Raw genomic sequence first — 26,108 nt, forward strand, 5'->3', positions numbered from 1 at the left:
TTTCAGTTAAAGAAATTTAATATATACCAACTGATCTTTTTTTCTCTTTTTAAATGCACTTTGCATGTTTTAAACTCTTGAATTTTGAACTTGAATATTCAAACACTTCTTTTATTTGAACAGTGCAACTTATTTGGCCCTCCTTATTTTCCAAGACTAAACTATACAATCATTTCATTTTCAGAGTGATGCATTTTATTAGAGGTCAATAGTCAATGCTCTGGCATTTAATTGAAATTATTACATTCATTTGGAAGAAAAAACAAAAAAAAGTTTTTATGGTGGATTTTTCTAGCAGCAGCAGAACTAAAGAGTCTGCTCCCTACTGTTTACATTTACTCTAAAATACTTCCACAAGTTTTATTTTGCAACAGTTCTGTAAGATTTCTTTGTTTCATTTTTAAGTAAGACACTAAAAATTTCAAGAGAAGTATCTTCTTGAGGAAACAAAGGAAAGTTCAAGTAAAGAAGCAAACTAAGGCTCTGTGCTGCTAATGCAATCCTTCATTCAAGCATCGCTGTTAAAGAGCTTCTACTCAATACAGCTCTAAAAATTCAGGGCATCAAATGTTCTCACTAATCCAGAACTTTTAGTTTCATCCAATCTGTAATCAGCTGGTTCAGATTTCAAACTGAACTGCAGAAAACAGTTTCAATCAATCACAGTAATGGCAACATTAAGCCCACAAACCTGAATTTTTATTCCTAATATGCATGATAATGTATAATGAACAAAGCTGTGGAATTAAATCAACCTGCTCCCATTCGACCCTCCAGCAAAAATTTCATTTATATGGCTTGTTACAGTATGCCTTTTACACAGTATGAATGGATTGTTTCTACTCACTTTTTTGCTTCTCATGTATGACAGCCGTCCCTCGTGAGCATCAGGGTAAGTGCAAAACAAGTATGTAGTGATGGCATGCTTTAAAAATGAATCACCAAGCATCTCTAGCCGCTCCAGATTAAACCCATCACTAGCATTTGAAAGAGTCAAAGCTTGAAGAATGAGACCAGGATTAGGACCGAGAGTTTTTGAGGAGTACCCACTGCAAGGGCTCTTTTCAGAATCTGCTCTGTCTTTTGAAAGATTAATAGCTTTTGAAGTACTGGTGGTCACTGCCATTATGGGGCATCCATCTGAGGTAGATCTGTTAGCATTTCCATCAAGGTATTTATTACTCGGTAGAGTACATTCATTGCTGGGCTTGGGCTGGTTCTCACTGTTGTATAAATTCTGAATGGGATATGAGGTAGTTGGTTGTACAGGTATGTCCTGCCTGCAGTAATTCAGCTGATTTCCTTGGCAAAAGTCTCTGTTAACTAAATCACAATTGCCATTGGCAAGATTTTTATTATAAGAAACACCATTAATTGCTGCAAGTTCTACCGAGACATCAATTTGGAGTTTACTGGGTGACTCATTGAGCAATGTTCTGTAACTCACAGACATTTGGTCATGGTTTTCTGCAGAAGAGGTTCTATTAGCACCTTGATGTGCAGCATTTTCAGGGACTACAATTGTGCTGTGCTTACAGTAATTTTCATTCTCTACTACAGAGGAGTTAGGAAGAGAGATGAAGGACTTGCTGTCAATAGACTTTTTCCATCCAAAGTCCAAGTTAGGATATCTGTAAAGATAAACAGGAGGTTTGTTAACAAAAAATATTAGCAGAAGACAAGAAGACTCTACGTGCACATACATGTTTAAAAAAGCCACAGCCTTTTGAAAAGAACAGTGACTGCAACATGCAACTTCACTTCTCACAATCAAATATTTTTAAACTGTGTTTCACTCAGAAGAGCCATGAGTCAAACAGGAGTTAACAGTTTCATAATCCATGCAGTAATAGTTGTTTCCACCTTGTAAATTACACATCATATTGAAAAATACCAATTGAAAAAATACATGCCTGAAATCTGCAGGAAGTGATTTAACCCCTACACCAGCATCAGTGGCTGTTTGAGCTCTTAGTTCCTCTGCTGTCAAAAGGCAGTGCAGGCGGTAAAGGATGCTGGGGAGGCAAACAGCTTTTCTCCACAATGATGCTGGAATAGGATGTATAGCACAGAGCTCAGGAACCAGTATCTGGGAGAGGAGGGGGAAGAAAAGAATATTCCTTGTAAAGCTAGCCATCAGATAACTATTAAGAGAGTCCACTTGAATTAGATGCTTCTATTTTACCTGTTTATTCTGCAAACTTTCCCACTTTGCTTTCCTCTTCTCAGCACTGCTTAGTGGAAGTGCTTTTCCCTTCTGATTCAAATGGCGAGGAGTCAAAAGATTAAGTCTAAAAACCATGTGAAAATACTGTGGTGTAAGTATATAATTAATGACTAGAACTTACTAGCCTAAACTTTCTTAAGTTTCTTAGTATTCAATTTAAAAGTGCTGTGAAGTGACAGCACCATTACCTCTGGGAAAAAATCAGATTCACTTCATGGTTTTTGTTACACGAGTTAAGTATCTCTCAAGAAAAAAAATAAAAATCAGTAATTATTTTGGAAGACACAAATCCTCAGCTTTATCCCATATTTTAAAGAAAAAAAAAAGCATTTTACTGTCAAACTACAAATATCAGACAGAAAATATGACTGTTGTTACCTTGAAGATGTGTGGTCCACATCCAGCAGTGGCTGGTTAAGATTGGTAAGGTCAAGATTATACTTTGTTTTATAATATTCAGCAAAAGTTTCATATTCAGGGGAAGGGAATTTACTGAGTGGAGTAAGGTCAGTGTACACATCAGCTACGTAGAATCGATGAGGCTGATCAAAATTTCGGTATCTAAAAAAAATAATATTTTGGCATTACACTAAAGCTTTTGTTAAGTTCTTCATGTTCTAACATGGTCAGGAGATTAACAGTTAAACAGTGCACTTGAGATTTTTGGTTAATGAGGGCTCTTTTTGTTGTAGAAATCATTTATTTAGATAACTCAAATGCTAAATAAGAAATGTGCTTTAAGACAAAGATTAATAAGGTCAATCTATAATCTGTGAAATTCCCTCTACAAGATAAACATTTAAATTAAATGGAGGATTTAAGTCTTCAATATATAATACAAAATCAAGCTCTGGACAACAGTAATGCTAAAAATGATAATTTCTTAATTCAAAACACCTAACAATTAAGTTTTATAATTTGGCTTTTCAGCATCTGCCCTCCAATGTGAAATTCTGCATCAGTAGAAACTTAAGTTCCTCTACATACAAAGACTGTACTACCTCATGTCTAAACTGGTATTTTAACCAAGTCATCCTCTAAATAAAGTTAAAATACAAAACCTTAAATACATAACAAGGTAAATTCACAAGCCTTTCAAGGACAGTGAAGTTCTTGCATTACAGGCAGAATATTAAAAATAAAGCCAGACTGTAGCAACATCTTTTTTGTGGATATCTTACTAATATAAGATTAACTACTGATTTAAAAAAATCTTTAAATGATTTGAAACGCTACCACATACCTTCAGACTAAAAGCATACAGTTCCTAAAAAGCAATTCTGCTGCAGATACTAACATGCCCTTATTACAAGTGCTTGTGTAAATACAACAGGTACACACCTATGCTATGTACTCACCGTGGAATGATAACTGCATCCTGGTAATCTTCTAACTTGAAAATAAAAGGCATTTCTTTTGTATATTGTGTACTGGGAATGCCTGTACGTGCCTCAGATTTCTCAATGTCTTCCATAAACTTAAAGTCAATGTCCAAAGTGCTGGAGTCATCAACTTAAAAAGGAAAATGCATAACTCAGTTTTCTAGGCTGAACTTTTCTGACAAGCTGTAAATCACAAAATTTTTGCTCTTACCAACATTTAGAGGTAGAACACAATAGGCTGAATCAGCTTCTGTAGGTTTGAACTCTAGTGCAGGTTTCTCAAGACGAAGAATATGTGAAAAAATGTACTGGTGGAGTCGTGTTATCAGCTCAAGCATTTGCAGTGACAGAGTAAAACCAGATTTCTTAAGCTCAATGGATATTGTAACCTCTCCAGAACGAGTATACACAGGAAAGTGAGGAATCTAAACAAGAACAAAATCGAAAGAAATCACAAAAGAGAATCCAAAGTGGGATTCCTTTACAGAGTACTGTCTGTTTAGTGCAGATTCTGAGGTAATGCTTGACTGACCCTACAGCAAATCGGAACAAATAGAATTTTGAACTGTGATGATCCTTCAATTACAGATAAGACTATGAATGTTAAAGAACGACTGAATTGGTTTTCTTAATAGTTCTCCTTGTGTTTTACAGCTCTTCTCTTTATAAAAGCTAAGTAGAAAAGGAAGTATTTTCTATTATGAAATAAGAAATGTGAAAATCAGCAATATTCCTGTAACATCTTCTTATGTGGACAGCAGAAAATACAATCTGAAAAAATCTTCCTCAGCTGAGTCTCACCAACAGAAAACGCCTATTAAAATTTTTCTAAAGCAAGAGGTGCCAATTTCAATTAACATGGCCCACTTTTTCTGCTGCTGCTGCAGACTAGGAATGTTGAGAGAATTTGTTACCTTAGCTTTTGTATAGATAAGGTAGCGCAGTGCAGGCCACCTCCATAGCTGGTATGTCTACCCCTATTATACCTCATACCAAAAAGGAGGGACATCTTGAACTTGACAATGTAAAATACTAGATTTCTAAACCAAAAGTTCAGTAAAAATAGATGGTTCCATCCCTAAAGACAGAAAAAGAAGTGGTGACATGACTGAATGGATAGTGTTGCTTATTTTCTGGAGGTTACAAGCATAATTTATGGTCATTTCCAACTCTTCACTCTGTTGGGTGGGGAGTAAGTGGAAAATAACAGGTTGCAAGGCATGCAGAATAAGGAAACAGATGCCTTACTTGAGGTATAGGTTTGGCTGTCAATATGCCAAAACATCTTGTAGTATCCTCAGGAGGATATAGCTTTCGTCTCCTGAAGTTGAGCTCATCAGGTAGAGGAGTCGTTAACACCATTCCTATTACATACAAGTAACAGGGTTGATCAGGTTTGGGATAACTATCCCTCAAACACTCTGGAATCTGAAAAAATAATAAAAAAACCAAAACATTAACATGACAAAAATCAGCAAAGTCCACCTAGTTGTTATTCTCTGAATAAGTCCTCTTAGGTTTATTCGGAAACACATTGCTAAAAATAAGGAACAAAAAAAAAATTATTCTGGGCTCAAGCAGTGCTTTTTTTTTAATGCAAAAATGTTTGGCCAGCAGCCTGGCATAGCAGCCATGAGATTTTCTTTGTTCTCAGTAGGTGAGCTGGGGGACAGAGGGTGGCTTCTCATAAGACGACTTATCAAAAATTCTAAAGGAGACTTACTAACAACCTGTCCTATTGGTCCCCACAAAGTTCCTGTAACTTTTCTAATAGATACTGGAGCTCAAATGTCTGCCCCCAAAGCTGAAGATGCCTCTTCACATGGAATCATTCCCTCAAATAAAGGTATATTGGTGGTGGGCGCACTTGGATACACCCAGCATCAAAAGATTGCTAAGGTAAGGTGCTGGCTGCTGGTGCCCCCTACCCCCCGTGCTGGTCCCACTGCTGTGGCTCTGGGAGGGACTTCACCAGAGAGACACATCACACTCTGCCAGCCAGCACCATGGTAGTGGTACCCCCTTTCCTGTGCTTCTCAAATTATTCTGGGCATTCTCCTACTTTCCTATTTTCTCTCTTTTCCTCCTCTTTTATAAAATATAAAGTTGTATTATTGCTTTGGAGCACACCATTTAAGCTTGTTTGTACTTTAATCTTGCTTTCAGGTATGCTTAGAACCTTCCTTTCTGCAGTAGTGGATGGAGGCAAAACATGCCTCTCCTCACTTTAGGCAGATTGAAACAAGCTTTGATGCAAATCTCTGCATTTAACCAGTAACACTAGAGCACATTTTATGTCCAAAACCTTTGGAACTTAACAGTAGAACAGGAAAAAATAAAGTAAAACGGAAAGTGTGCGTACTCAGGAAAAAAAAAGCTTGACTGAACTTACAGCTTCATTAACACAGATTCTTTTTCCAGCAGAATTATTTAAAAGTATCAAAAATGTTTTGATACACTTGGGACAAACACACAAACAAAATTCAATACACTGACCCTTCATCCAGGTACTAGACTATCTAAGTTCTCTCATTACAATTCTAGCTGGCAGATGTGAATACTTGCAACAGCCACAAGCACTTTTAATTCTGCTGCTCATATTTGTCATGGATGTTAAACCATGCTTCATGTTTGGTAGAAGTTCATTACTTTGCAGGTCTCAAAGTGATCCTCCTGTTTATCTAAAACTAAATTGCAATACATGCAATACATGGATTTTAAAGTTACACTGCAGTAAAACTATGGCCTTGGCTTAATGGAAAATTACTCACAAATTTAATAACTACATTAAACCCAAGAGGATCTTGCAGACCTTAAATATTTGCCAAAGCTTCTTTTCCAGATGTGAGAAGCTGGGACAAAGGCAAGGGAAAGTATTCTTAGATTCCCTATTAAAAAAGAAATAACTGAGAATGAATGATGCATCACTTGACAAATCAACTCCTCTGAATGAGATACCATAATCTTGCATTTTATGAATCACTCCTACTCCAACAATCACTGGTGAGGTAAAAGGACAGAGAAAAGCATCTGCAACAAGAAATACTGTGCAAAAATGAAAACTGTGCATTTTTGTGAAATGCAAAGATTATCAGATTCTATATGAGTTACCTGTTCCATTCAAAGGACCTAAGACAGAACTTGTAACAACTGCAGAGAAAAAAGGAAGGTTCCAGAGTAGCTGCAAAATACTCTTACAAAGCTTATTTTCTCTTAAAGTATTTCCAATTCCCCCCCCAAATACCATTTAAGAAGTCCAATTTTACAATCTGATGTAGTTGAAACCTGTTGCAACAGACTGTGAATACATTACTTAACACAGAGCTGTATTTTCTTGTGTGACCCTTTCAACAGATCAAGTATAATATTATAAAGTATAATATTTAGAACTATTTTAAAAGTAAAAAAAAAAATACAGGTACACTTAATTTGATATTCTAAGATTTAAACCAGGAATTATGAAATTCTGTGTTCAACCAGTAAACTAAACCAGGCATCCAAAAAAAACCCCAAACATATTTTCGTATTTAGCCCAGGGCACATCTTTAGTGTTCAATTATTTGTCCTGAAAGCCAGTAATAAGGTAAAGATTTTACAGCTTAGTAATGCAGGACTATTTTTTTCACAGTTATTTTCATACTAGGCAAATAGGTGTTTGCCAACGAGCCCTACAGAAAGTGAATGTTCTCTGAGCTTACAGGCATGCTTCCAAAGCACGTGGTACCACAAACTCTGGCAGCACTGCAGGCTTCCACAGAATTAGAACACCAGAATAAATACAAGACTTCTAAAAATTTCTGATGAGCTAAGATTAAGAGTTGGCAATTTTGTCTTATTAGTACATAAAGCATTAGATCAGAGATCTGGACAGCAGTAAGTGATACTAACAGCTTTAGGATAGCACTGTCTTCGTTTTGTAGAGCCTGGCCTTCCTGGAACACTGGTTTCTTCTTCATCATGTAAATCAAGTTCCTCCTCATATTTAACCGTTTCTTTACCAACTGGCATCAAATGATCATCCAGTTCACCTGAATATTACAACAGAGTACAAAGAAATAGCATTACGAACAATCAAATCTTGGTTCCTTCAGATGCTACACAGTAGTGAGGCTGCTTGTGAAAACACCTCACATGTAAGATTTTAAAATACATGGACATGCAAGGGTCCAAAAGTGCAACTTTAGGGAAAGAGCGATGAAGACTAAATTTTGGGAAAAAATGATCATTTTTAGTAAAAAAAGTCTTATATTTAATTTAAAAACTGAATTCTTTAACGAAAATATCCAATAATTCTTTTTGCCCAAAAGTGATCTTTGACTGACACACTTACTTTAAAATCACTCATATGGAGTAGTACAAAGGAAGAGAGAAAATTTATATTTCTCTATCATTCTAAAAAGTAAATTACTGCTGTTGCATGTGCACTTCCAACACTGGGTTGAGCCACCATCAGGGTACCATTCGTTGGGTATATTTGTTGGTATGAATTCAGTGTTCAAAAGGTTTAACTCCGAAAAAAAATACAAACCCCAGACTTACAATTATTTTTTGCTTAAAAAATACATAAATACTTCTGCACTTCATTAAAAAAAACCCACTAACACAGAATTATCTTTAAAATGTTCCACAATTAAGAACATGCTCCATCATCCTTACTAGATAAAAGAGCTGAAGTAGTCCTGCAATGTTCTATTTTTGGACCATGACTTAGAATACAGTAGAGAAACCAATAAATTTAGGGTTGTGTATTTTACATTTTGTCACAATTCATTTAAAAAAAACATGCTCTTTTGGCCATAGGATGTGATCCCTAAACTATAATCAGTATCCTAAGACACTTCTCCCCTATTAAGCATATTCAATACAAAAATCTTTGTCTCTTGTATTAATGCTCCTTTTGCTGTTTAATACTAAATTTGTTAAACAACCAGATTTCCCTGGAAAATTTAACTTACAAGGTGTACGCTAAATTAGTAAGTGCATGACCACATCACAAAACAAGGCAAGTGAAAGAAAGCTGCAATGGATGGCTACAGAAGAAGGGCATGTACGTATACAACATCCATATAATATGCAATTTCTCAACCATAAAATATACTTTAACAAAGAGGTTGTTTTTTCAATTCTTACCAATTTTGTGCAGTTTTTCACAGCAAATAAGAGCGACAACTCTCTCAGCCAGTCTTGCACAACTCATTGGAGGGCCCTATAAACATTTAAACACTTTGTAAAAACTTTGGTCTACTAGCAAGTTACTTATTGTGTTTAGCTTAACACAAACATTTGAAGCAAGCAAAATTTTTGTAAAAACCACATTGATGGCAGTTTTGTGAAGATATTCAGGCTTGTTTTTCCATAGAAACCAAAATTACAAGCACTCAACTATACTACTGATCAAAACCAATAAAGAACAAGTGCATGAAACAACAATGTACAGGGGAGAATATCTAAATATTTTTGCCTTTGGCATAAAAACTAACTGCTGAAAAATGAATTATAACAAAACCAGACAGTGATCCAAAACCAGTTAGAGAGTACAATACAGAAAAAACTAATTTTCATTACCAACAGTGAAACTAAATCTAGAAATGGCACAGACCATTCTTATCCCAACATATTTATGTATTCCCATGATTTTCCTTGCCCAAATACCTACAACAATTGATGCTCGAAGAGGTGAGTTGATTGGCAGGTAGAGAGTAGAGTAAAATGTATGGTCAGGTAGTTCCCAGGTCTTACACTTGGGAGCCAGGTGTGTAAATGGATCACTTGGTAATCTAGCGCAGTACCTGAGTGCACAAAACATTTTACACATCATCAAAATCTGCAAATTGAAACCTGAACACATTTCAGTAGAACCTTACCTTACTGGTATGAATGCTAGAGAAGATGATGTACACTGTAAAGGTACACTACTGACTGATATTCAACTAACTTCTGAGCAGAAGACCTCCAAGTCCTTTATTATAAACCTGGTCTCCAGAATGGTCACTCCAGCTTGTAATGATGCACACTGCTGTTTCCTGCCAAGTCCCAGGGTTCCCATTATGTCTCCTGAGTTTACTGTTGTCTTACTCCTCCTATTTATTTATCATGGTTTCTCCTCCCACCTTTCCTCCCTTGTACTGACTTCCCTCTCTCCCAGCTTGGTATTAAATGCCAGTATCCTGATGTTAAACTGTGCTGGACCTCTTAACAGTTCAATGCCACATATACCCAGCTGCCAGACAGCCTTTGAACTATTCACCATCTGCCATTCCTGCTTCAAATCTGACTGCTTTGAGAGGCTTTATTTACCAGCCAGTCCATCAAAATGGTCTGCATCTCAAGAATTTAGCTTCTACTGTAGTACTCTGGCAATTGCATCACAAGCTTTACTTAAGTAAATGACATTCACTGCTTTTCACAGTCAACCACTTCATGACACCAGAGATAAAAATCCGTCGGTAAAACTTGGTTTCTACCAACCCTCTTTTATTTATGGGCCTAAAAACCATTGCCATGAGGACTTTGTCCATAGCATTCCACATGACTATAGTTAAATTGACTGATCCACAGCTCCCTGGATCTTCTTCCTTGTCTTTTTTGTCTTCCTATCACTGAGAACCTCCTCTAATTACCATTCCCTTACAAAGTTGGTATCTGAGTAGCTCCCATCATGTCTGGTGGACTTTAGTTACTGTGGTTTTGTTTGTAAAGATGGCAACAGACTGCTACCACATAGGTGAATACTAGAACTGAAGATTTAACTACTGTTTTAACAGTTTGTTTATTTATTTTTAAAACTAGCTTGACAAGAGCAAAAATGCAAATTTACTACACATTTTGAAGCTGAATGTTTTCAGAGAATTTAATTAAACAAGAATCAACATCACTACATTTATTATCAGAGCTAGAACCTCTGGTAGGATAAAGATAAAGAAAGCAAATAATCCCTTCAAACCTCAGTGACCACTTCCCTTAGGAGAGAAGATTCTGTCAAGGTGCCTAAGAGGAAATGTGTATAATGCCCCACGCATCCATGTTGCAAAATGAACTAAGAAGCCTTTTGTTCAATGGTAAGTAAGAAGTGAATATACCTCTTACCTATTTATGTGTCCAATAGCAGTGTTAATAGTAACCCTTGGACTGTTCTCATCTGGCCTCAATACATAGGGTGGAAAGACATCATCATCATCAACAATGGGTTCAGTTTCAGTTTCACTGGCATCAAGAGATTTTGAGCATTTGTTTCGGAGGATCTTAACATTCCAAGAAAAGAACACGATGAGAGGTTTTTTCCTGAAAAAGTACTAAGATACACTTAAAAAACCCCAGGCCCATTCCTTTGACCTCATACCTTCTCAATTGCTTTGTATGTCTTAAGATCTTCTTCAAAACTTTTGATTTTGTCTGTATCTGCTAACATAATGTAATTGGAAATTGGTGCTCTAGCTCTTCCTTTTGACTGCACATAGGAACGGTACTCTGTGGGCAAATCAAAACGCACCACCAAGTTGCATTTTGGTATGTCAACACCCTCTTCTACAATACTAGTAGCAATAAGTAGGTTGGTCTCATGTGCTCGGAATTTTCTAAGAACCTGCAAAAGTAATGAAGATAAATTTTACAAGATGTGTTTCCATCATGAAATTCAACAAAAAGCAATTAAACCAAGATGAATGGCTCAAACACCCCCAAAATATGTCCAGACACGGAAATACAAAACTACTACAACGAATCTTTTCAGAAACATAACAAGACTATTTATCAGAACCAGCAGATTTCTAAGAATAAAATCAGGTATGTGGAATCACATGTGTCTAAGAAGCTACTATAACCCCTAAGAATGGAGAAGATCCCCCCTATTTACTTACAAGTTTTCAGTTGTGGTATTAATGAAAAAACAAATTATGCTTTCAGGACACCATCTTTTCCCAAATATTCCTGAGCCTGAAGCATCCTCAGGGGATAGAGCACATTCTAGAACTGGCACTTCTGATATTTATACTATATGTGAAACAATACTAAGGAAAAGTGTGGTGTCTGGAGCACAACCCAGGCAGGATGAGCTTTAAATAATGTAAAATCAGGAGTTTTAACATTTTAACATTCAACAATTAACCGAATTCATATTTAGAAAAGATAAATATTAAAATCAGCTAAACTACTAAAAATGTCAGTAAGCCTGACATTCTTTACATTCTTAACATACTATTATACTACCACAAACACAATGCAGAAAAATTAGAAAATGACTAGCTATAAACATGAATTTATATGAAGTCTTAATTTCTGTTTGTGTAATGTGACACAGCAGTGTCTGCAAACATACTTTTATTGTTTTACAAACAGCATCTGGATCTCCAATAAGTAAGCATATTTGTTAAAAAAAGCTATGAACTTCCAGTGACTGTGCCCCGGACTCTGCCTGTTGATTTGTTTTGTTTTCAAAGGCACACACACACACAAAGGGTACTGCCAGTTTAAATTTTTTTTCTTGAAGTTACCTCTTCCTGTTTTCTAAATTCTACTTCCATCTGCTTGTTACGAGGCTGGTTCTTGCCAATGCCATGTCCAGTTATAAAATTGCTACTGATGTAAGCCAGTTCTGGATCTTGCTTGCCAGCTTCTTTTATCAACCTAAAAATATTACACTTGTTTTTAGAAGTTACACAACCTACAAAATGGAGGAAAATCTATTATTTTAAGATCTATATTAAAAGGAAAAGTGGAAGCATGACAATTAAGTCATGTTAACACATAAATTGACCGCAGTCTTCTCAAAAACCACTGTAAGGTTACCACAAGTGAGACTGCATACAGAAACACAAGGAGAGCTCATGCATTTTGTGCTTCACAAACATTTCAGACCTATCATGCTAAAAGTCTATATTTTTAAACCAACCTATTACTCTTAAGACTCTCTGTTGTTAAAGCACTCTACTCAAAATTACTTTGTTCGTCTTTTTTTGTAGGTCCTAGCTGATTTTAGAAGAAAGACCTGTATCTGCTTCTTCAACAAAAGTATGTTACTTCAGAATAAGATGTTAACTTCTAGGTTAAAATGTAAGATTGAAATTCTACTTAATACTAGAATATCTATTCTGTTCAAGTATACCAGTGACAAAATGTTGACCTGTTTTTCTCAAGAGCGATGCTCAGCCTACACACTGACATGTTCACTACTTGTGAAATTAATCCAAATAGAGGATGTAATACAATTCTTTAAAAGGAGTAATTGACAGGGATGTGAGGAACTTTCATGATCTCACTTTATTTCCACTCAATTTATTCTTTATGTTATAGAAGCAGAAAAGGCTGGCTTCTGCAGTGATCTGATTTCACACAACATAAGGTAGAAGACTGCTCACCTAAATAATACATGAAATCTAAAAATGAGGCATTTATGGATTTAAAATCACAATTACAGTGTGCAATCAAAGTAAGTATGCTGAAGCATCATTAGTTGATCAGTTTTCAGGATGAACAGAATTTGGAATTACTCAACTGAAACAGGCTTGTGAACAGGAGAGCCAATAAAAATCAAGCTATTATATACAACAAATAATCCCTTGCATGTGTCACTATAACCATCCCACTATTATTCTGCTCAAAGCACATCCATCATGTCCATTACCAGGTGCTCCCCACAGCCACAGAACAGCCTGTCTCTCTACACCTCAAGCAGTAACTCAAGCCTTTCCCCAAAAAATCCCTAGCATTTCTGTCTCACACAGAGTAGATGGATGCTGTTCCAGTCCCCAGCTATAAGCCTACCATCTGCCCAGCAAGCTGCTGCCAAACCAGAGGGAAAATGCAAAGTTCTCCCTGCTCTTTCTACCCTTGGGAAACTACTCAAGTCTGGCGCCCTTTCCTAGTCCCCATTTTAAACAAAATTTATGGGAACATAAAAGACCTTGAAGGTTTTCCCCCTTTGCAATCTGTTAAAACTGGAATGAACAGGGAGATAGGCAAGAGGACAGAAAACAGGCATACAACTTGCCATCCTTAGGGAAAAAGACTAGAAGGACCCTCTTGTGTGAAGTGCAAACGGTATTTGCAGTTACATTTCTGTATGCAGTCCAGGCTCTTGAGACAGACAGTCTAAGAAAGTATGGGTTAATAACTGGACAGAAATATATTTTTATTTCTTTTTCAACATGGCATTTCTGTGAGGTCATACAAATTGAGTACCTACTAAACATCTCAAACATTCTTACTTTAGTTTACTTGTATAGAAATGGACAATAAAAAGCACGTGGATAAACACTTCATCGCAAATCTTTGCCAAGTTTCTGAGAAACATATAGGACTCCAAACTTGTGACTAAAAAAAACTATTTGTGGTAGGTAACAGGTCGTGTTTTTCAAACAGGTAAGTTCTGCTTTTCAAACTTCTGCTTTCAAACCCTTCTCTTAAGGGAGCTAAGAGGCACTTACAATGCAAATGGAAGGGAACTGGGCTTTAGAAAATGTCTTCTATTTTGAAAACAAGCTTATAGGCACCAGAACTGAACTGTACGTATCAACTTAAACACTCAGCAAGACACTCCACCAAGTGCAATAATAAAGACAGAAAGTACAACTCATGCCATGAATTTTGCCCTTCTTTAGTCATCCTAGATTTCATAAAATGGTATTCTAAATATTACCATAATAACTGTGTTTTAAGAAAAATTATACTTCTGTTTTCACTCGGTTCCATTACTGGAAATAGATGTGATACATTAATTCAAACACTCATGACTTTCTCATTCAGTAGAGAGTCTTCCCCTTATACAAAACCTCGAAATCAAATGCACTCTGCTGAAGAAGGCCTACAGTGAGCTTCTCCACCAAAGGCTTCCAGTCTGATGGCCAATACAATATCAGGTGTTCTGAAATCAGGTGCTACATGAGGTAAAGGAGCATTTTGAGATTCTGGCAGCTAGCTTTCAGAAGGGGACAAAAAGTTACATATAGTTTTATATTTTGCTACCAATAACCTCTACTAAAGGTGCCTAAGGCTCAAAGATGGCAGAATTTGATCACCTATTTAATCTAGACTCTGTGTTCTGTCAGGCTCAACAGCAATTAGGATATTGTATAAATAACAGAATACAAGAATGAATGCACAGTGGAAAACCAGTATGATTTAAATCACATTCATAACTGAACAGAGAAGAAAAAAGTCTTCAGAATTCTGTTCATTCCCTATGGGGTAATGAAATACTCATTTCAGCTCAGCAAAAGACTGTTAATGTCATTTCTTCAGGACTTATTAATAGAATATGTTCATTATGCTGAACAGCTTGGTTTGCCTCATACTGCAGATTTATGCGAACATACTTAAAATACAAAAAAGGAAAAGATAAAAGTTGACAAAAGTTGACATAGACAAGTCTGCAGAACAAAGAATATGTTATGCACTTATTAACTGGAGCAAAAATGTACCAACAGAGGGGTCAGATTTAGAGGTATCCAGAATGCAATGAACACCTGGCACAGGACATTTGCTACACTATCAGAGAAACCTGAAAAAACCTGAAAACTAAAACCAGGATAGGTGAATCAATCATGTCATTCACAGTTTGTGGCAAATGGCTTTTAACAATTAAGTGCTATACATAACTAACATGTATCATATTCAAGAATAGGAACTGATAAAGAACTACAATATTGCCAGTTGGCAAATACTCCCACATTCATATTTTTCTTGGTAGAGACTTTAAGAAAGCACTCAGTGTTTGACTACGAAAGTGCTTTATAAACATCAACTGTGAAAGCAGTACTGGTAAATCTTGAGAGATATGTGTCCAAGGGTAAATTTGATTTTCTCTAGACTTGGATCATATAATATTGTGATTTAGTAGGGTAATGGTGAGATTTCCAGAAGTATTGAACTCAGTAGGCTAGAGAAGTTTTCAACATCCATTGAAAATATAAATCTAAAGACCAATTACAACAAATCAGTATATGCTTATTTTACAGTTTTAGTACAGTATTTAACAATTTGCCTTCTAAAAGGAATCAAAAACTCAGGTCTGAAACAAGTCCTTGAGTACAACTTTCAAAGACATACACTCTTCTCATATGCTTTAGAAATATTCTGTATGATCTCCTAAACCAACTTTATGAAGAGAGTTCTTAAAATACAAAGAAATTCCCTACATATATTCATGATATTAACATCCTGGCAGCTAAGTCTGCCTTTTTCCTTCAGAATATATATATTTTGTTTAATAAAAAGCTTTACCTATTTAGAACAACTGCTGTGTATCTTCTTTCCACAAAAATAATTCCACATAAAATATTAGTAAAGGGAGATGGGAAATTAGTCTCTGGCTTCTCTTTCTCCTCAATTTCTTCATCCTCATCATCATCTTCAGAATCACTCCAAGATACGTAATTATCCTGATTCCTATTGTTATACCATTCAACACTTTCAAACTGCTGCCGTTCATATGGTTTGTATTTGCGCAAGATTTCAAGCAGCTTTATTACTTTTGGGGTCACAAACTTCAGGTCAAGTGAGGCAGGCGAGAAGTGCTCTTCACAGAGTGCATGTATTTTCCTTAGGAAAGTGTCTGTAAACAATAAAAATTTCCTGTGCAGCTCCTCTTGTTCATGTTTGATATACTTCTGCAGCTCTCTCACCATCATCCCAGCTACCTTATCTGCACACCACGGTCCCAGAACAACCAACACAGCTCGACAGTCTGACAATATCTACAACAAATGAATTGAAGTATCAGTTCAAAAAGTACATTCATGAACTATTCATTTAAGACTATGGGCTTTTTTTCTCTTACAGCACAGTCTTTGTAAGGATTATGGCAATTTTTCTACTTAAACAAAATGCAGAAGTCTGTTTTTCTTATTTAGATGACCTTGGGAAATTTGGTGTTTCTAATGCAGCAAGTTCCCCCCACTTAAATTATTACCAATCAACTTCAAACTGTACATTTCCAAATCTCCAAAAAACCCCAAACCTAATCAAAATTTTGTCATTTTGTAGAACTGCAATTTGAAATTTATAATAAAAAGAAGAATGCTTTTTGAAGCAGCTAGATAAACAAAACAAAAATTCTTATCTTTACTACATAACACAGAACTAATAAACAGTTTACTGGGCATTTATACTTTATTTACTACTGACAGCTGGCAGGGTTTCAGAAATATATAACCAGAAATTTGCACAGTGGCCTTAAGGTAGCCTTAAGAAGTCTGGCCTAGGAAAAACAGAGCACAGTGGTTTGTACGTGTGGGTGGAATAGTAAAAAGAGAAAACCATATCCCATTCATAGAAAACAGAGTAGGCAGTAGAATACCATCATAATCTTATCTTATGAGAACTTGTTTCCTCCAGAAGAGTGAAGTTGTCAGACAATAAACTAGGAATTCAGAAATGGGGTACACAGATAACACTATTAAAAGGACTTATTGTTTGGATGCCCTATATTGTACCAGAAGAACTACAATGGTACCATAACAGGACACTGGTTCAGCTGCTGCTTTAATTTCTCTTCCTTCTTCCCTTCTGTGAGGAAATAAAGAACAGGCTATCATCCTCTTGATGCTATCCTATCCTCTGTGGAGTTTATTAGTCCTAAGACTTAAGGGCAAAACTATCTAGACTAGTTGTGACTGCAATACAGAGGTTTGATACTCTACACTGCCAAGACATAAAGCACCTCAGTCTGAAACTTGCTTCTTTTCTTAATATGGATGTCTCCATCTTCCAGAGAGCTCCTGGTTTTAAAACAAGCACAGAGGGTTACAAGCTTTAGATGCAGAGCAGTTAATCCACTCTTCTGGACTCGGCAAGTCATGAAGATTGCCTCCAGCCAGCATTCCTTATGTATTTTAGCCTATTATAGTTTAGCACAAAAGTAACCAGGACTTCAAATTCCCATGCACTGTGACAGGCTGCCTTATGTACCATCTTTCCTTCTGGCACAAATAATATTTTATAGACAGTGTCAGAGTCCTCACTTTCTGAGAATGCTAATGGAAACTGGAATATTTTGGGCTGAAGAAAGAAATACATTCTCCAAATTTCTAATGGACTATTACAGGAATAGCCACAGTAGTGACCCATTACTGACTTCTTGTTCAAAGACTTACATCCCTACATAGTTGTAATTTAGCAGGCAATTCCAAACCAGGAAGGCCAGGCAGGGTTAAAAAGGGTACCTGGGCCCCCCGTGCAAGAGGTCCCTGCTAAACACTCCATACCTTCTGGATCATCCTCTGCAAAAGGTCAGGACACCACACGGGCAAACACAGAGAAAGTCAAGCAAGACTTGAGATTCAAATTCTGTTCCAGCAAGGTGTGACACTAGTTCAACATTGTTCTAAGATAAATTACAGACACTGTACATCTCTGGCTGGAATTTTTACCTAAATTCTTCCTTTACCAACTTTTAATACAACAGGGAACAGTCTAAATTCTTCCTGAAGCCTTATTTCCTCTTATGTACTGAATGGTTCAAAGGTCATAGGAGACTGTGAAAATGTCAAATTCTTGACTTCAGAACTAAGGACCTAGAACATCAGGGTGTAGAATTGTTTTAATGCTTTAAGCAAATCTGAATCTCAAACTAAATGGAATTCTAATCAATGCCTGACATTGAAGCCCCACTTATTTATGGCAACAACTGCATGCTAATGAACACAAAAATCAGAAGTCTTTTTGCTTCAGATAATCAAGAATGGCTAGCTAAGGAGGTTTCAGTTATGTAACATACATGGCAAAGATAAACAGTAGTACGATTTCTATTCCCAGGTTTCTCAAATTTCTTGATATCCTTACCTGCTTAGAAATTAAGGTAGAATCTCTTTCTTTTGAATGTACAGATATGTTGCAGTCATTCAGAAAAGCAAGTGCTTCATCCAATTCCTTTAATAATCTTCCATACAACCCACTTTTGTCAGTATATGGTCCACAGTCTACAACAATCTCACATGGCTGAGAAGTATATCTTAATGAGGGCAAAGATCAAGTTAAACACAGCTTCTGAAAGCAGAGCTATTTCAGCTCTTCAGGTTATACAGCACACTCAACAGCAACATGACATGTATTCAAGAACATTTCTTTCCCCACCATGAATCAATAATTATTAAAAATTATACAGTTAAACACTTCAGAAAAACCTCCACCTCCCAAAATACTGACTAGATACTGTTCTAATACACTCCTAAAAAGAAGGCTAATCTCGCTATTCTCATTTCAAATACTGGAAAATTTAAGCAAATTCTAATTACTTCATCAATATCTTCATTTGTTTTTCAATAGTGCATTCTCTTGCTCTACAAAAGAAAACCAATCTACATAAAGTAAATTTATGTCTCTAAACACATTTACACAAGTAAAGTAATTATTCTTGAATGGCAGCAAGGGAAAATTCTTAAAAGGAAATGGTTCAGACAAGTTCAAAAAAATGCATTTAAAACATTTATGCATGGACAAAACACCTGTTCGATAACTTTTTAACATTTATTTGAAACTCAACAATACAGTACAGGTGGTAGGAGAAAACATGCTACATAGCAACCATTTCACCCTACTTTCCCCTACAACAAGTTGTTGCATTATCATCACCTTTAGTTTAAACAACACTCACAGGATTCTAGATTCTGTAACTCACTTGCTCTGTTATTTAAGTATTTATTACTTCCTCTCCCTCTATCTTTCATTAGCCTTTAAAACCCGGGCTATGCATTTGAGGGAAAGAAAAAAAAAAAAGGTAACTTCTCTTGCATCAAGAGCACATTGTACTGGGGATGCTGCCACATTTTCCTAAATAGTGACACTATGGCATACACTGGGCGTGAAACAGTTACACTCCACACAAAAGAGTGCATTTTAAAAGTTCAGAAGTATTTCATGAAATGTCAGGTTTTTAGCTCGGTGGTGTATTGAGGGGTTTTTTTTGTTGTTTTGGGTTGGGTTTTTTTGTTAGAGGATCTGTTCTGTTTTATCTTTTGTTTTGTTTTTTAACAAAAGAAAATCTCTCCCTACCAAGGCGAATCAGCCTTTATACTCAAAAGTCCTAAATGGAATATCAGCATCATATACACACAAACTTTTCTAAAATTTAGGAGACTAAATACTGCTACTGGTTTACTCCTCTATCCAAAACGAAAATGCAAGCATCAATTTACCCACAATCATTTTAAAACACACCTGTCCAAGACCACCAAATCAGTTGCAGTTTCAGCATTGCTCTTCAAAATTTTCTCCAGTTTCTGGATCTTCTCCTCTAACTCAGCAGGATCACATTTCCCATTTAAAATGGAAGCTGTTAATCCCAAAATTCGAGGACATGATGGATAATCCTCACAGATCTGTGAAATAAAATCAAATTAAACTATTTACAAAAGGTATGCTGTTAATCTACCTGCAAATTTATGATGCTTAGGCTGGAAACTTTTATTTCAATAGCAGGTGTTGCAAACGGAACCAAACATTAAATTAACATTTTCTGTTCTACTGACTGGAAGTTAAACAGCCATCACATTTAAAGGTAAGTATTTACAACATGGAGAAATGGAAACAGTTAGCATTAAACAGAATACTCTTGTCATACCTACAATACATAACATAATACTTCCACACCATATAAAAAGGCACATACATTTGAAAAGAGATTTGGAAAGATACTTATTATGCAGGTATCTCTCACTTATAAGCCAAAAAGAACATGAAGCCAATAATATTCTGGAAAGACTCCCAGTAACACCTTTAGAGATCAGCATTTTTAAAAATAATAAAAATTGATTAGCATATCTCATTCCCTAACTCAAATATTTCATTGATGAATTTTAAAAATTCCCCTAATTCAATAAATTTAGCTTCTCTGTTAAAGACAGATTTGTCTTTAGTCCCCATGGTAAAATACAGTAAATACATTATTCTTCTACCATACAGTATCACTGAAGTCTTAATACAGTAATTTCACAGTCCCAGGAACATGCTAACATTGGTTCTACTAATATCTTTTTTTGGTTTCCAATTCTCCAGCTCTCCCACTCACTTTTCTTCATCAACCAAGTATATTAAACATTCATGCAATAAATGCACCTTCATAATCTCACGGTATGGATGATCCTGGATTGCAAGATGGCACTCATCAAACACCAGAAGATTAATATTTGACAGGGATAAATACTCATTTCTCAAAACAGTCAAAGCAACATGACATGTCATAACCAGAACCTGGATTGAAAGGAAAAAAATGTCAGTACAAGAAAAGTACAAGCTATCAGAGGTCAGGTGAAGGAGGAATTGTTTTCTGCAGGTCTTGTGAGGCAGCATTGGCAAACACCAATGCCTATTGATACACCTACACCAGGTAAGGACAAGAGAGACTAAAATGTCCTCTACTGGAGAAAGCCATCTCTCTGAATGGAGGTGTATTTATGTATTTGTCTGTATCTCTACAGGCACATGCCTAGTTAAAAAATGAATACAACAGACAATCTCAACAGCAACCAGACCACACAGAACAGGTGTCATTAAATATTCCTAATAAATTAAGTTAGTGCCCTTATATGTGTCCCATCATCATGTCTCCAGCAAGAATAATAGTTCTTCATAAGCTCTTAACTATTTGCAGCTGTAACATAAGCAGGAAATTATCAGAATTCTTTTTAAAGAAAAACTTATTTCTTGTACACTAACACATAAAAATTGAGTTTGTTGCTAAAATTATGAAGTTTTTACACTCACTTTGAACTTCACTAAGTATAGTAACACTTTCTTCTGTCAGAGTTCCTCAGACATATTCCATAAAGAATCACCAGAAAGTAAACCCCCAAACCCTAACATTTAATAAAATTTTAATAGCATTTAAAGTACGGTATACACACTCAAAATTTCTTCTGCAAGTCAGGGCGATTGAAAACAAAGGACTTAGAGGATGGCTTTTTAAAAACAACCTGAAAACACCTACAAATATTTGCCTCAAAATTAACATACAAATATTACCAATATGCTCGATTTCTTTTTAAAAAAGACTGAATGCATAATTGGAAGGAATCACTTTTGATCCAACCTAACTCTCTGTATGCTTTCCTTACAGTTTTTACTTAATACATTACCTGATGCTTAGAGAATTCCTGACTCCATTTCTCTTTTGTCCATGATTCAGTTATCTCCAAACTCGAATACTCTCCCACTTTAAGGTCTGAATGTGTCCTGACAGCTGACACTTGTTGAGCAACTTGATTCGCTTAAGAAAGAAAAAATAAATCTCATTTAAATAAAGGTATGCTCATACTTCAATTTATAAAATGTGTGTCATATAACCTAGCACCACATTTCATAATGTGTTCTTTAGCTTAGACTAATGTTACACCGTGTGTACATGGCAACTGCCTCTATGCAGAACCACATCAAGGAAACAGAGTGCTAACTAAATTGCACTTCAGATTCAATGTCTTAACTTTAAATTAGAAAACAGAACATGTTAGATATATATAAACAGATTACATTAAACAGACAATGGAAACAAAAGATGAAATGCATCACATCCTTGCTGTTGAAGGCTTTACAAAGAAGTTTCTTCCAACTTTGCTTTCAAAGAACTTCTGTTACAGAATATTCCACGGAAGTAATAGCAGTGTGTTTAGGAACATTTCCCCTTACCCGAGTTGACCAAGAACACAGTTCTTTTTCCATTTTTGTTGAAATCTCCCCTGATCTGATAGGACAGTTCTTTAGTGAGTAGTACTGCAATAAAAGTCTTCCCTGAGCCAGTGTTTAAGCAGACTATTGTATTATGATCCAAAGCTGCTTCAAGCAGTTCAACCTAGGTTAAAAAATAAGAATGTCCTTACTTGCAGTAATGCAATAAAAAAGCTGACAAAAAATAACAGAAGTGATAAATAAACTATAGACAAGTACAAGTCAATAGTATCACTTGAAATCTGTCACATGCCATGTAATTAACAGGTCTCTTTCATAACAATGTGTTCTCACAATCCTTCAAAAATATTAACACACTATATATAGCTCAGCTTTTAAATCTAAAATCCTTCAGTACCACAATCTGCTCTCAGGTAGCTTTCTGAATGTACCTTTTCAATAGATGATTCTGCCACTACATACATGGTATGAAGAAAGAAACGACAGCTTTTAAATCCAATTGCACACATCAATTCAGCCCAATAAGCAAGCAGACTAGCTGAAGGTGATCCGAGTTTCTCAGTAATGCTAAAAAAATGCTTCTGGGCACCTATGCAGTGCAACGAGAACTGGTATTCTAGAACTCAGTTTTCCTTAAAGTGAAAAATCAGAGTATCCTGATGGGGTCTCTGACTTGAGAGGGCTGCTTTGACCAGGATGTGAACCAAAAATCAAAATCAGTATACCATGTGGAAGACAAAGTGAGAGATGGAAGGAGACATGATGTATGCACAGAATTGAGAGGCACAGTTTATTTGTCCCCAGCAGCATTCTGCAGAGAATGGCAGAACACTCAGCTTAAAAGCTGTTCTGCTCATTAGAGCAAACTTAGAAGAGGGAAGGGGGATATAACAAATGTCAAACAAAGCCAAACTAAAGAATTAGCTCCCAACAGGTGGAGCTGAAAGAGGCACATCCTGACAGTGTGCATCACAGCACATTCTCCACCTGCTCTTGTTCTTTTTCCATTAATTAACGGATTTAATTGTACTTTTCTTGATGTTACTGTATTAGTACTACCACTAGTACCTGATATTTTCTTGGCGTGTAAATGTTATCATGAATTGCTTCTTGTTGCCATGGTAGTCCAAAAAATGGACCCATTGGGGAGGAAGCAGGGGTCATGAGCTGCAGTCCTGCCATGCTGAGGGATTGCAAAGCAGGGCTTTTCATTCATTCATCCAGTGTTTCTTTCATTGCATTTTTGCTCCAGCACAGCCTACTATGAGAACAAAATGAAATGGTATTAGATACACTCACAATCTCAAGCAATACGACAAAATTTTTATCAAGAAAAGGATATTACTTGATTTTACTTACAGAAGTGTTTCTTCTCATACTATTTTCAGCAGAAGATGTTAATTTTAAATTTACAGGCACTTCTTCACTTGAAGATGTGTGCTTATCAAAGTACCCCAGAAATTCAAAAGGAGCTGTACTTTACAGGACAATGCTCATTACAGGCATTTGGATTTACATGCATAAATTTTAATATGAAGTTCCATTTATGGTCTGACAGAATTTAATTTTAAATTTAAGCTTTAAAAAGTAAAGCTGTCTTAGCTTTATTTCAGGAAAGAAAAACACTAAAATTTACAGCACAGGCACATGTATCAAATTTTCCATTTTTCTTTCCAACCAAAAAGGCCTTTGACAAATTAAAGGTTTAAATACACAGGAATTTTATTCTAATTGCTAGGACAAGAACAGAAACTACACAAGAATGTCAGTATTTTCAAATCATCAGATTCTGATTAGATTATCTTTTTAAGAACTGGCAGAAGCATTATAGATAACTGCTGATGACTCTGGTACAGACTAACAGAGAATGGAATCCTTACCAGGTTAACCACCAACTTCCATAAAACACTGTAATTCATAAACAAAGCATTCAGAGCTTCATGACAACTGAGCACTGCAGAACACTTTCCCACTGAGGCTATGAAGTCCTCATCATCAGGGTGTGTTTGTGTGTGCTAAAAACATCTGCTATTTGTCAGGAATTATCAAGGTTACAACAAACAAGACTAAACAAAAAAATTGCCAAGTAAAACAAACAAACAAACCCCACAACATAAAAACCTTTAGCCTGGGAAAGTGATTATGGCCTGATGATATACAAAAATATTGCTGAAGTATACAGAAAAATACTATGTGAAATCTAAGAAATTTTGAATACTTCCTCCTTAAACTGGATACATACCCTGTTAAAAAACAGTATCTTCAAAAGTTAGTTTTCCTCAAAATTTCTACAAGCTCTATATTAATTTTAGCATCAGTATGGGTTGAGAAATGCATAAAATTGATGATGCATTACTATTTAATAATTCATTAAAAAGGCATGAGGAAAAGCTAATTTTCATTTTATTGCATTGAAATGTTCTTGCTTTTCTATACAAATAGGAAAGTTGCTAAAGTTTTGCAGACGTGCAGTAAGGAATAAAAATAAATAAGAGAAGTATAATACACTATCTGAGAGAGAACCAGTAATGGTTATCAGAAATAACTGAAGAGAGAGTAAAAAAAGAAAGCAGTACAAATAAATAAAAAATGGGACACTCACTAGATTTCCAGAGGTCCCTTCCAACCCTAGTAATTATGTAATTCTGTAATTAAGAGAAGTATTCATAACACTGTTGTTCTGTTATTTGTTAATATTTTTAAATTAAATATTATAATCTGGACCATGTCCAGACACTGATATTAAACTAGCATTAAATAATTATAGGAAGCCTTAAAAAAAGAGATTAAACTAATGACCTCACTTTCCATCTCAGGTAAACATTGTAAAATAAAGAGAAGGCAATACATTGAACTACATGATCACTCCTCCTTCAGTCAGAAGTAATTTCACTTTACAGTAAGTGGTCAGATAAAGCTTTGTCTCAATTCATTTAAGTGGCAGGGGAAGCCCTGATGGACAGTGTGGTTAAGCTGAAATAACATTATACACACAGTTCCATTGTAAAAACATATTTATCTTTTGTAGACAAACATCCAGTAGTAAATGCTACTTAGTGAAAAGGATACATGTAACTTCTTGAATTTAGGATCAGCAATAAACATACTTCCCCCTCCATCCAAAATGTTCCTCTTTAATATACAAAGTGTGTTGATACCACTAGAATATTGGCTGATATTTTTATTTGGGTGTCATCAAAACTGTCATAGTGAGAAGATGCTTTAAAATCCTAAAAACACTCAAAAGAACAAATAGGCATTTCCACAGGACATAGTAAAGAACATGCCTGACATTTGATGTTTTTTCAGTTGCTTTAGGATGATCTCCAAATTCATAGCAACCTTCTCATTTACTTTTTACTCCTGTAATGTAAGCTACCATTTGAGCCCAAGTATTTCAGATTACCTAAACAGTTAAAATGAATCAATATTGCTTTATTTAGCTGTAAATAAAGGAAAACAGTCTACACAAACCACAAAATCAGTATTATGTCATTATTCATTTCAGTTGTAATACAAAAAAAAGGCTCCTGTAGATTCTTAAATTGTTTCTATACATTCCAAAGAATGCATACAAGCACATGCAGGTTCTAACAATGCAACTATAGCAATAGTTTTATAAAGTGTTCTAATCTGGCACAACTAAAGATGTTTTGGTTCATTCTCTCCTTGGAACTAGTGGCTGTTCCTCCACTAGGACTCAAAAGCTTTGGCTCATAGGATACACCTGGCAGGAAAGATACAGTCATCATAGAATGGTTTAGGTGTTATACAGCTGCATGTAGCAATCTGATCATCCTTGACATTCTGATCTACTGAGCGCTCACACATCAAATGTACTTGATGTTTATCAGTATGTGACTGATAGATTAAATCAGTCACGTGGC

General features: G+C 35.8%; 1 protein-coding gene across 4 annotated transcripts in view; it reads right to left on the minus strand.

The window, feature by feature from the left end:
- DICER1 (dicer 1, ribonuclease III) overlaps positions 1 to 26,108 on the minus strand; it is a 63,207-nt gene that overhangs the window by 14,784 nt on the left and 22,315 nt on the right. For 3 of the 4 annotated variants that reach the window (XM_030950164.1, XM_030950161.1, XM_030950162.1), the window contains 20 exons: positions 23,290 to 23,482; positions 22,222 to 22,384; positions 21,675 to 21,805; positions 20,656 to 20,790; positions 19,759 to 19,919; positions 18,385 to 18,553; positions 15,826 to 16,298; positions 12,099 to 12,231; positions 10,949 to 11,191; positions 10,696 to 10,850; positions 9,266 to 9,398; positions 8,740 to 8,815; positions 7,498 to 7,637; positions 4,858 to 5,037; positions 3,821 to 4,034; positions 3,586 to 3,739; positions 2,606 to 2,788; positions 2,186 to 2,291; positions 1,914 to 2,089; positions 848 to 1,631 (listed from right to left, as the gene is read on the minus strand). In XM_030950164.1, coding sequence (XP_030806024.1) covers positions 848 to 1,631; positions 1,914 to 2,089; positions 2,186 to 2,291; positions 2,606 to 2,788; positions 3,586 to 3,739; positions 3,821 to 4,034; positions 4,858 to 5,037; positions 7,498 to 7,637; positions 8,740 to 8,815; positions 9,266 to 9,398; positions 10,696 to 10,850; positions 10,949 to 11,191; positions 12,099 to 12,231; positions 15,826 to 16,298; positions 18,385 to 18,553; positions 19,759 to 19,919; positions 20,656 to 20,790; positions 21,675 to 21,805; positions 22,222 to 22,384; positions 23,290 to 23,433 — 4,053 coding nt within the window. In that variant the 5' untranslated portion in view covers positions 23,434 to 23,482. The remainder of the gene's footprint in view (positions 1 to 847; positions 1,632 to 1,913; positions 2,090 to 2,185; positions 2,292 to 2,605; positions 2,789 to 3,585; positions 3,740 to 3,820; positions 4,035 to 4,857; positions 5,038 to 7,497; positions 7,638 to 8,739; positions 8,816 to 9,265; positions 9,399 to 10,695; positions 10,851 to 10,948; positions 11,192 to 12,098; positions 12,232 to 15,825; positions 16,299 to 18,384; positions 18,554 to 19,758; positions 19,920 to 20,655; positions 20,791 to 21,674; positions 21,806 to 22,221; positions 22,385 to 23,289; positions 23,483 to 26,108) is intronic. The other variant, XM_030950165.1, reaches the window with a different exon arrangement.

The sequence above is a fragment of the Camarhynchus parvulus genome, chromosome 5 (assembly GCF_901933205.1).
Source record: "Camarhynchus parvulus chromosome 5, STF_HiC, whole genome shotgun sequence".
NCBI classification, from domain to species: Eukaryota; Metazoa; Chordata; class Aves; order Passeriformes; family Thraupidae; genus Camarhynchus; species Camarhynchus parvulus.